This window comes from Tauraco erythrolophus, chromosome 2 (assembly GCF_009769465.1).
Source record: "Tauraco erythrolophus isolate bTauEry1 chromosome 2, bTauEry1.pri, whole genome shotgun sequence".
NCBI classification, from domain to species: Eukaryota; Metazoa; Chordata; class Aves; order Musophagiformes; family Musophagidae; genus Tauraco; species Tauraco erythrolophus.
In genome coordinates, this window is record NC_141466.1 from 64,861,482 (window position 1) to 64,873,504 (window position 12,023).

A 12,023-nucleotide genomic window follows, 5' to 3' on the forward strand; every position below is an offset into this window, starting at 1 on the left:
ATTAAGCAGAGCATCTTAAACCAAGTCTTGAAGACACTACTTTCAATTTAGTTAAGAAACTTAGATGAGCTGCAAGTCCTCAATTGTTCTTGAAAAAACAGAAGGAAACTCGTAAGCTGGAATGTTGTAGAGCAGTTTCTTGCTTAAACTAGATAATGCTTCAAACTTTTATACTTTATTTCCTCATGCGCAGTCCTTCTGAGGGTGATGAAGTTCAAGTTTCCTGCTGATTCAGCTACCTTTCTCTCTAAAGTAGTCGGCTATAGTAACACAAGGAAATAAATTTTAAAAAATTTTAAAACCATCAATGATAAAAATCAGATACAGAATTGCTGTAATGGAGATGCTTTTTTTCAAGTTCGAATCCACTTCAGACTATATTGTACTCAAAAGAAGACAGCAGTATTTCTAGCTGAAAATTAAAAATACTAATACCTATATTTGTGAGGTATTATCTGTTCTAAAGAATAAACACTGAGCACTTTCTACATCATTTTCAGAAATCTCTTGTAACATGTAAAGAAAAGCTACTTTGTTTTCTTTTTGCAACAAGAACAACAAGAATAAACTCCAGGCAATACACATTGTCAAAACCACTGCAAATCTGGCCCTGGCAACACTTAGACCTTAGACTTTACTCAGCAACAGTGGACAGTTATGGACAATGTGACTACGTGCAAGACCAAATAACTTGTGTGCAAATTGTTAGAGGATTTTGCAAGTGTTGGCATTTTTTGCAATCTCCCAACCTTGCACTTCTGCTTTCCTCCCATGGCAGCAAAGAAGCTAGTATCAACTCTGATACAGCTCCCGAATTTATTACTGAGCCCACTGGACAGGCTTGGGGCTAAATAACACAATGGCACCTTTTGGATCTGCTCCAGCACCACTTGTAGTACTGCAGAAGACAAGAACAGAGCTAGTCTGAAGTTAGTTTAAAATGTAAGGCCCAGTTCTTAGATTTAGTAAGTCTCATTACTGCTGCCCTAGATGGAAACAATCCCTTGAAAACACTCCATACCTGGAAGGCCCATTCTGGTTTGGTAGTATTTCATACCTGTTTTGACCCAGTGATTAAAAACTCTTATTGATGCTCTCAGTAGGCTTAACCCAGTGGACATTCCTGAGGTTGCTGCTTGAAGATGTTTGTCCTTACCTTATGCCAAATGTTACCATGATGGGAAATCTCCCTGTTCCTCAGTTCATAGCTCAGCACATAAATGTCCCCCAAAATTCGTACAATTTGAAGTTAATGTGCTGGCCATACATGTCAGTGACAGACTTATAATACCTAATCTCAGATCCATCACAGCTGCTAAATATGACAGGGATGAGACAGAATCATGTCTGGAGTGCAAGAATATCGAGGCCTTCTAGGCAGTGCAGTGCTGGTACAATAGTTTTGTGCTCAGCCTGCTGTGAGACACTGACAAAAACAACGGCCAAGAACAATAGAAAGCAGAAAGCAGCCTGAGGTTCGTCTGATAGTTGAGGCTGAAATGAACATAGGAAAGATCCAAAAAACACAGGCAATCCGCTTCCCTCTTCTCCTGACCTGTCTGCAGTCAAACGTGTTTTGGTTAAACAAAGTGCAGGGGGTGAGAAGTGTGGAGAGGCTGCAGTGGAGACCAGTCTCTGCCAGCCCAAGCACAGACCCACCAGCCAAGAACCAGGCTTCTCAGAGTCCAGCAGGCAAGTTTGTTTTAAAACCTGCATTATAGTCTCTAAAAGTCCTATTCTTGATCACAGCTTTTTGAATTGTAAAAGCCTTTTGAAAAAGGTCTGATAAAAAATTGTTACTGAGAGTTTTATAGCTCACTCCAGATGAAACAGCTTATATCCCAAAACACAAATTAATTCCACTTACCTTTAGGTATCTAAATGAGAAACAAAAGCTAGGAACACAGCAGGCCTACAATTTCATTCCTTTTCAGTCAAAGGAGATGATCATATCCACAGATTAAGTTGAATCTTATTGCTCTACAAAACATTGCTTAGAAATACCCTTGAAATTCCTTAGAAATTCCTTCGAATTACCCCTACGGTGAGAATCAAGGCTGTTCTGGGACTCTGCTCTTGTGCATTTTATCCATTTGGATGATAAAATGATTGTATCCTTGATAGGGAGTCAACCATATATTACATCAATAAGAGTGTAACTCTGTTTATCTCCCAGACCAAGGACAATGAAGAATGGTTAATCCTCACCAGCACCTCACACCAAGGGGAAGCTACATCTGAGATGCAATCAGGATTCTGCAGCTCCTCTGCGAAGGGCTGGGCTTTGCAATATTCCTGAATGGGGGACAAAGAGACACTAAGTCTTTAAAACTCTGAGCCCAAGAGAGAGGAACTTGAGAGGACTCATGCAAAGGAAACCTGAGCAGGAGAGGGAAGGAAACGGCGCTTTTGTTAGAGAAGAGGCGCTTTGTTACTGTGAGACAAGGAAACTAGCTTTGTGATGTCTCAAGGTTCACATGTAGGAAAAAGAGACTCCAGCTTTCTGCTAGAGACTAGGCTTTCCAGAGAAAGTTTGAAACATTTAGAGAGCTCATATGTCATTGAAGAAGTGGACTGTGAACCAGAGCATTAAAGCCGATGCTCTACAAAAGTGTGCTTAAGTCCTCAGCATTAGGTGTATGAGGTCAAGAAAATGTGATTGTCAGGTCCCGCTTTGTTGAAGAGTAACTAAGAGAAAACATGTGCCAGAACAGCCAAGGAAAGAGAGAGTTCTGCAACCTCTTCATACCCATGGAGGCTTTGGAGCACGTGTACCTAGCACAGTGGGATGAGATGTCAGGAGAGGGTTTAGCTGTGGAGCAATAACCCATGCCTGTATTCACTTTCCCAGATTTTCAGGATTTGACTGTTCATCAGATTAATTTTTGAAGCTGTTTGCAAGGGTGGAGCTGATCAATGAGATGCCAGCACGCAGGCATACAGCTACAGGCGTTTCTCTTACCTAGTTTCTCCACAGCTTCCACGCACACGCTGGGATACATGCCCCCTCTGTAAGTAGCAACCAGGATGAAAGTTTTTGTCTTCACAACGATCAGGCCTCCCTCTGGCTAGATAAGATGGAAAATTGTTATAAGGTGACAAGGTTCTAAAAAAATACAGAGGTATACATATTGCCTTCCAATTTGGACCAATTACAGGCATTTTCTTTGCCAATCTACCTGTTTTCTTGGGGGAAAAAAGGCAAATATTGTCTCAAAGTCTCAGCCAAGACGCAGACAAATAGTGACAGCGCATGTTCTGAAGACCGCTGACTGTTAAAGCAAGTCATGCTTCACTCTACTGCCTGTTCTCACTTCCATTGTATTCTTGTGCAGTTGTTCTAGTGCTTCATGTCATACGCAAAAGCACTAATCAATGCAAATAAAATTATGAGTGTTTACATAAAAGATGAACTATTCTATGAAAGCATGCTCAGTGTTGCATGAACCCTGCCTTTCAAATTCTGCCTCACTCTTTGTAATAAGGAATGAAAAAAGACATTACAAAATACTCCATTTTTCTGAAATGGGATCCAGATGGAGCCGCTTAGCCTTTCTGCAAGTTGCTAGCCCATTTCAGGATGGATTTTCTGGGGAGAGGAAGAATTAAGAAGACCCCAGTAACAACCAGTTGGATGTATTTACTTCAGATTGTGTGACTCGGCAGCAGTAACAAAATTCTGCCATCCCGAGCGTGGCTGCCTGTTTCTGTGCCTGAATTTCTAGGTGAGTTACTGAGGCTGGAGTCCCACAAGGCGAGTAAGCTGTCAAACGAGGTCCTGCTCACCCATGTCTCTTCTCTCCCTCTACCTTATTCTGGCCCCGGGCTTGCCAGGCCCTCCTATTACCTCATTAATCCATTAATGTGGCAAGAAACCAATCCAGCAAAAAAAAAGGAAGTGATAGTTTTTTGCCGCATTAGGGAGATTAACTGGCTCAAAGGAGAATGCGACAAGCCCTGCAGCTGGTGTCAGGGAAATGAACCGTGTTACCCGTTAAATTCGTATTATACAGCTGACACTTTTTTGTATTCTGCACTGATTTCATTCCACATCTGCTGGGAAGGTGATAATGAGAGAAAGAAAGAAGCAGGTGAAGGCTTTCTGCTCGTGTTAACGGCATTCAAGTAACCAGGCAGCAAGGGAAGGAACTAGGAAGTTTCCAGATTTCTCAGGATGGCCATAGCTCTTGTCAACATACATTTTGAAGATAGATGGAATGCTCATCTGCACGGACACATTTATAGTGCTTCTCCTTGAAGTGGAGTCCTCCCCTTCTAACTTGCAGTAAGTTCTTGCAGAAAGCGTAGATAAGGCTTACAGCATTCTCCGGTGGCACCTGTGTTAGTAGAACACAGTGTTATGGACCAAAAAGGCACCTCTCTGCGGTGATGAACTTGCTTTCCACCCTCCCACTGTCTTTGATAGTTTGCTTAAAATTATGATGTTAGAAAAAAATATTTAAAAATCTGCCTGGCTGTGAAACTAGACCTAGTTTCTGTACAGTCCACTATATTTTCAAAGTCTCGTTTTAAATGACCTGCTCAGCCTGTGATTATTATCTGTGCAGTCCCGTGACTTCTCCCGGTAGGGACCGTGCCCCGTGGTGACCCGACCCTTCTGCCGAAAGGCGATACAGGGCAGGACACAGCCTTCCCTGGGCTGGCTCAGAGCTCGCCGAGGACAGCAGTTTCAAACATTCCGAGTCTTCAATGGGGAAGTGTAACTTTTAGCAAGCCCAGACGAGACTGTCACACCTCAGTGGAGCAGGGCACACAAGTCACAAATCTATTCACCTCAGTGAGCTCTTGGGCTCAGCGCATGTCTAACCGGGTCACTGGTCTGGCAGATTTATTTTCAGCTGGTTGGATGAGATGATCCCATGATCCCTTCTGGCCTGAAATTCTTTCAAGTCAGTGGAGCTGGTGACAATTTACACCAGCTGAGGCCTTTCTCTGGACCTCAGCATGTAATCCACCTTGCTGAATTGCCAGCAGGCTGGCATTTCTAAAAGCTATGTTTTACATTAAAGATTATTTACATATTAAAGATGATTTCACTAGTAGACTGATTACTCTCTCTGCTGACAATCTGCCCTGAGGGATGGAGTTATCTTAACATGAGCTTCGTCTGCTGAACACATTGTTCTGAGCATGCCAAGGGCAGCACTACGTACCCCTGGAAAAACTGCCTAGAAATATTTGAGAGCTGGTGTCATGGGGATTAGGAGAGGAAATGGTACCTTCCAATGACATCAGGATGACTGTAGTGTGGGGAGCATTTCTGAACTCCTAGAAAGTTCACGGAGAGTGTTAGGGAGTGCATATTAGTTTTGCCATATAATATATGACCAAAAGTGCTGTTATTCTCCTGTGTATCAGTTGATGGACAGCAAAAACAGGTAAGCTACATCTATACCAGCAAATGTAAGGTGCCAGGGAGCCGCTCTGAGTACCATCAGAACAGTCCCGGTAGAGTTTTGGCCTGGGCCAGCAAGCACTTTCTCCAACAATTCTAAGGCACAGTTTGCAAAATTAGAATGGCCCAGGACCACTCCCACAGGCCACTTGGTACAGCCACCTCTGTTTTGAGGTTATAGTATGGGCACGGCTCATTCCACACCAGCAGGTCTCAGTGCCAGGGAATGGACCTACGTACATTTGCTTTACTGGTGGAATCATTGAGCGCAAAGTGGTTAAAAAGGACTCCTTAAAAATGCCAGTTAAATGGCACCTTTCTTCCAAAAATCAAAGATGTGAAATTAGGAATCAACTTTGCAAGTTAGCCTCTCAACACAGCAGCTAAGCTGTGCCTCTGTAACTCGGGCTCCCAGGTTGGAAGAAGCAAGTGTATTTAGTGGACAGAGCGCTGTGCTCTGTGCTGTTATCACTTCTTTGTGCTCTGGATTCCCAGAGTTTCTATTTCTGCTGTCACTTCCTGGGACGTGCTCTGATCTCTTACATTAAAGCCGAAGGTTGATGCACAGACTTTTCTCTCCTTTATGTCAATGATAGCTGCGTTTTCCACATGCTTTGTTCTGATAAGACTGTCATTCAGGAAATCCTGCAGTTGGTTCATTTTCCTTCTGTTTTGTAAAAAGAAATAGATGTATAAATGTTCATTCCCTTTCCCTTTAACACTGAAAACCACATCTTCCTCCAAGTGGAATTTAGGAGTTTCAGCACAAATAACACTGGGCCTGAGATAAGCAAAATAACAAAATAAAAATCTTAAAAACAAGAGCCCAGCAGGAAGACGGTCTCTTTTATCAGAAAGGCCATAAAAGTCCAGTTACATTTTTATAGTGTAACAATTTCTGGGTTCTTTTTTTCCTGGCATTTAACTTCCCTCTCACTGAGGAAATAATCCAGGGTGAAACCACTAAGAAATCAGCTAAAACTTGCTACAACCAGCAGATCAGAGCAGAAATAAGGGGCTTGGGGGTGGTTTCTGGGCCAGGCTTGACCCAAAACAAAAATTATTTTCTTTTTAAATGGTCAGCACTAGCATGGTTATTATCAGACCTCTGGGTCAGTGTGACACTACTGGGGAGTGCTGCTTGAGAATAAATCTGACATTTCTCTCACGTGATGGTATTTCTGGTTGTTTGTATAAGTAGCAACCAGAGAAGTTAGGTGTTGATTAAATCTTCAGATAATTGCCAATAGGCATCTTGTTTACTTCAATCCTGGCCAGCTACTAGGTGCTGGCAAAAATTGCAGACTGGCAGCTCTGTTCATGCCATTGTGCTCAAATCATTATTAATGAGAAGAAAACTAGTATCTTATCACGAGTACAGCCATATCATACACCAGATTTAAGTTTCAATTTTGAGTTTCATGAAGTCAGTATTACATGATAATGTGTGGAATCTTGTAATAGAATTTAGTAAACCAACTCTGGATAAACCTTGTGGCTTTATTGCTGCATAACCTAGGAGAGTGTATTTTACATGATGGTATCAGAAATTACATTAATATTGCAATTAAATAAAGCTATCAGACAGTGTAGTGAACAGCCTGTCATAGAGACATCAGACTAGGGCATTTATTATTAATTCCTGAGCAATGAGGACGTATTTGAGTTTCAAACCAAGAAGGAATGAGAAGCATTCCGGTTAGGGGTTCGCAGCCAGGCGCGCCACAAGCAGCCTGGCAGAAGGCCGCTAGACTCGGCACGGCGGGGCTGGGCCCCGCGGCCCTTCCGGACAGGGCTCCCCTTCGGGCTGCCAGGAGGCGCCTGGCCAGGCGGTTCCGGGGCCGCCCATCGTGGCTGGCTGTGGCCGTGGCCGTGGCCGAGGCAGCCCCGCTGCCCGCAGCAGCGACCCTCGGCCTCTCCGCCGCGGCCGCCCGGAGCCGCCCCCGCTCACCGGCGCCAGCGCCCCACTGAGGCGTCTCTACGGCAACGCGCACGCCAGGGAGCCTGACTGCGCCTGCGCGCCGCCCCTCGGCCCGCCGCTGCTCTTCCCAGCATGCCCCGCGCGTCGCTGAACGCCTACTCGCTCTGTGAGACGTGCGCGGGGATGCTGGGAGTTGTAGTCTCCCGGCCTCTACCGCAAAGATCGCGACAGGCGTTCGGCGCGGCTCGGCCCGGCTCAGCGCGGATCGGCTTGGCGCGGCTCGGCTCCGTTCGGCTCGGCTCGGTTCGGCCCGGCTCGGCTCTGCTCTTCCTTTCGGGCTCGGCGCTGGCGGCGGCAGCGCCTCTCACCTGCCCTGGAGGCCGGCTCTCCTCGCTCCTGATTGGCTCACTCACCCAGGCGCTCCCTTTCTGATTGGTGGGAAAGACCTACGCACGACGACATGGCCCACGGAGGGGCGCCCACGTTTGGGTTGCCATGGCAGCAAGGGACGCGGGGCGGCCGGGCGCGGAGGGATCCGGTAATGCCCCTGCTCCACCTCGTCCCGCCTCTGCCCGGGGCGAACGCCAGTGGGTGCTGGCCCTGCAGCCGGGGAGCGGGATCCCAGTCCTCACGGGCGGCGCCTCCTCTTCCCGAGAGACTGGGGGTGGTGGTGGAGGGACTATTTTCTCCAGCGGAAGGACCCGCAGGGGTGGTGTGAGAGTACCAAGAGTCGTTCCTAGGGAAGGGGTGCCGCTGTCTTCCCCAGCTGCTGCGCTTTGCCATGCGACGCAGCGCTGGCTCCCCCAGCAGCCACTTCCCGCCTCCCCTGCGGCCTCCCAGAGCGTCGCCGGGACCGGTGAGGGGCCCGCGGCGCGGCGGTGTGCTGGCACGGCGGGAGCGCGGGGCCCTGCTGCCTGCCCTGGCCTCCCCTCGGGCCTGTGGCGCTCGCCGCAGGGCCGGGCAGGGTGCGGGCAGGCCGTGCCCCTGATGGGGACCAGTCTTTCCGTCTCAAACGGCGGGGGGCGGGGTGGGCGCGACGACGGACGGACCCGCTGGATGTGTGCGCATTATCCCTTAGTTAGCGTTCGTGAACTGCCAGGTTCTGTTCACAGAGCTGCCCTGTTTGCCCTGGAGGCTGGTCTCTCCTCATGCTCTGTCCTGGCACCTGGAGGAATCCGAGGGAGCTAAGCCACCAGTGAAGGGAGCCAGCAGTGCTGGAAAGGGATGACATCCCTGTGTGCTGCGGAGGTGGTGATGCATAAGCATACAGGCATGGCCCGTGTAAAGGCTTTTGTCAGAAAAGGGCTTTTGAGAGGACCTAGGTGTGTGTGAGGATACTTACTTTTTGTCACAGGAATTATTAAAATCTGTCTTCTCGAAACTGCTTTGAAGACTCATGTTTGGGCAGAGGCTATGTGTGAGTTTTAGCAGATGGGTGTCCTACTTTAATTATCAGGACTCATGAAGCAAGGGGAATCTGTCTTTAGAAAAATTACTGATACAAATTTATATGGCTGACAGTGAAGTAGGATGCAGGTATACCTAGCAAGAAATTTTAGGCAGGGATATTTTCAGGTTTGATCATCATAGAACAAATGTCCTAATACAAAACAGCCAACCCGCTAATGAGGTTTAGCATTTGCAGGCACAACTGTTAGATTAACTTCAGATCTTGTTCTATGTGTTCAGACTTTGGAAATCTTTTACCTTGTTTCTGTCCCAGCACATGATTAAACTTGTAGTTTTAAGACCTGTCTCGTGTAAGTGGGCCCTGCTTTTGCTGACCATAGAAAGTTGGCGTCTCATAGCAAAAGTCCAAACAAAATGGAAAAGGAAAGGACTAAGATTCAGTGGCAGCATGAGTTACTAAGATTGGAGAAAGAAATTTGCATCTGGAAACTTTACCACATGTGATTTCTTTAAGGCAAATTGCTACAGCAGGCAGATTCTCTACGTTTGCTGTGTTTTGTCCCTCCTGGGATTCTAGTCCTCTGTGATGACAGCAAACATCTCTTTTGCTTTATGCTCATTGAAAGGCTCAGTCTTTCTTTATGAGATGGATGAAGATGGAGTCTTCACCAGTTACTGCAAACAGATGGAAAGGAGGCTAGTGGTTTTTTGTTTTTGTTTTTTTTTGTTTTGTAAGTTTAGAAACTCTAAAAATACGTATTTTCTTCATATTAAGCTTGTCCAGAGATTTACCAGCATCTCCATCTCAGAACAGAACTGCTGTGAGTGGAAGGAAACTGAAACAGAAGTCCTGAGGCAGGAGCCTGTGGCACCTTTACGGGTAGGTAGGTTATATTGCTCATTTGAAAGTGTGTTGACTTGTCTAATACCAAGGTTCTGGCACTTTAACTAGCTGAATGTTCTTCAGTCCTCACTGTTTGCCCATTTATTTTATATCAGAAACAAGTTCAGTGCTGATGAGGGTGCGCTTGGTGTGCAGGTAACACAGAATAAACTGTTAGAATCCTTCCCCTGCTCCTCAGAGACCACGAGGTCAGATATGCTTTACAGTGTTCCCTGGCGCTTAGTAGGCTTGGAATGTCTGGAAAAAGGGGAGATTGTTTTCAGAGCAGGGGACTTCTCACGGGGAAGGGCAGGCACAACACTCTGCAGAAGCCTTGGGGAACACACAGACAAAAAAAATCTTCATTTCCAGATGGAGAGAGGTAGGGTACCTACCTTTCAAATAATGTAGTAGTGTCCTAATTGTGTGCCTCTATTGTACTCTCTCTGTCTTTTGTCTCCTCTGTGCAGAGAAGGCAGGAAATCATGTCAGAGGAACTGCTTGCTAGCCTGCCTCAGTGCCAAGGCTAGGATGTATTTCTGGCTTTGGAAGCTGTCTTACAGGGGCTGAAAAAAATACAGAAGTATAGTAGAGGACTGGGATGTTATGACCTATTCCACTGAGAATCTTCTAGTTATCCTTGTGTCTGATGGAAGGAGAGAAAGCTTGGAAAGTTATGCAGGAGGGAAGGAAAGTCCTTGGTATCTTGTGCATTACATTGGCTTTTTTCCTTGCTTTGTCCTGGGTGACATGGCAGAAGCAAGGATTTGTCTTTTATAGAAGCAGTTAAAGTGAAGGACATGAGCTTGCAAATTTGAGAAAGGAAATTTCAAAACTTGACTGGGTGAGGCCCTAAGCAATCTTGTCTATGAGGTTAGCTGATCTTCAAGTAGGAAGTTGGACCAGATGACCTCCAGAGATCCCTTCCAAGGTATGCTTTCCTGTGATTTCTGACTCTCTCAGTCAGAAAAGACAGGAAAGGATTTCCGTGAGGAGGCAGGACTATCCAGGCAGATGTGTGGATCCGTGCATAAGAGCAAAGAATTTGAAATGAAACAAAGATATAAAGATGTAAACTTGAACCAATGGTAAGAGATTTGAATCTGCAGTCTAGAGAGGTCAGTTGGGGATCAGAGAGTATCACTTAAGTGCTGGGATGGACAGAGTAAACTCTTAGAAGTTGTCTTGAGATCCTGCCTTTTTTCAAGCTCCTAATAATTTCCCCAAATCTAGTGGGAAAAAAAGAAAAAAAAAGTTGTTATCTTTTTGTAATACTTGAATCTGAGAGCCTGTGTAGGATCTTTTATACTAGATGTTACCAAAACTAATTGAAAAACAGATATTTTTTTTCATAGTTGGAAGATCTAGTTGAAGAATGTGGAAGTGAGTATCTCTACAGAAGTAAGCTTTTCTTTTGAGCCACTCTTTACATAAATAATTTTATGAACACGATGTTTCCTGGAAGCAGTGTGCCTCGAGTGAATCTGAAATAAATACAGGTTTAAATGGAGGATCCTGTAAAGGGCATTTTGCTTCTGTGGTTCTACTGTCTCTCTGTTATAAATCAATCCAAATATACTGGTGCACGTACAATAGAGGAGATGGAATTTCCTGGCTGGAGCTCAGAGTCAGTGCATCAGCATAAGCTTTGTCTGGTGGAACTAACTTTAAAAACCACTGAAATTCAGCCGTCCCTGTGGTGGAATGCAGCGGTTGACTTTTATGTAACTGAAAAAGGCACAAAGGAAAGAAAAGTCAGGAGGTAGAATTTGATAACTCTGAACTGTTTTCAAAGCTGACAAGCATTCTGGAAAAATCTGTGAATCACTTTCTTCTTTGAAAGAAAATGTGCTATCCATTGCTCGTGGATATGAGGACAGTTACTATCAGAGGGAGTGTGGGAGAATGGCTAACTGAGAAAGGCCACGTAGACATAAGCCAGCTAGCTGAACAAGATCTTGCGAAACAAAGCACTCAGCTAGTTTAACTGCTGATGTGGCAAGAATGTCCTGTCCTTGACTTGAGTATTACAAGACAACAGGATGCTTGTGGCCAGACAGGCATGAGAAAAGAGGAAGAGAGTAAACACAGATGGGGAGCCAGGGGCGGGGTTGACTTTTAAATATGTTAACCAATCATGATCTTTCCTTCTGCAATATGTATGAACTAATTAAAATGATTATAAAAGTGTTATCGCCTGGCAATAAAGACGAAGCCTGCTGATCACTCATATTGAGCGTCCTGGTCTTCCCTCCATTGCAACAAATGGCACCCAAACAGGGACCCTAGAGCGAGACTTTGACTACGAGCCACGGGGCAACGGAGTCCGGGAACCAGTCCTGCTACAGCAGCTCAGGAGGCGAAAGAGGCGACAGCAAAAGCCCCGCACCCGG

General features: G+C 45.7%; 1 protein-coding gene across 1 annotated transcript; it reads right to left on the reverse strand.

Annotated features, from left to right (window-relative positions):
- Nucleotides 1-2,248: 2,248 nt before the first annotated feature.
- Nucleotides 2,249-6,076, reverse strand: PFN4 (profilin family member 4). Its single transcript, XM_086625505.1, has 4 exons — nucleotides 5,960-6,076; nucleotides 4,200-4,337; nucleotides 2,963-3,068; nucleotides 2,249-2,295 (listed from the first exon to the last, which is right to left on the reverse strand). Exons 1-4 carry the CDS (start codon nucleotides 6,074-6,076, stop codon nucleotides 2,249-2,251), a joined length of 408 nt encoding a protein of 135 aa, XP_086481631.1.
- Nucleotides 6,077-12,023: the final 5,947 nt, after the last annotated feature.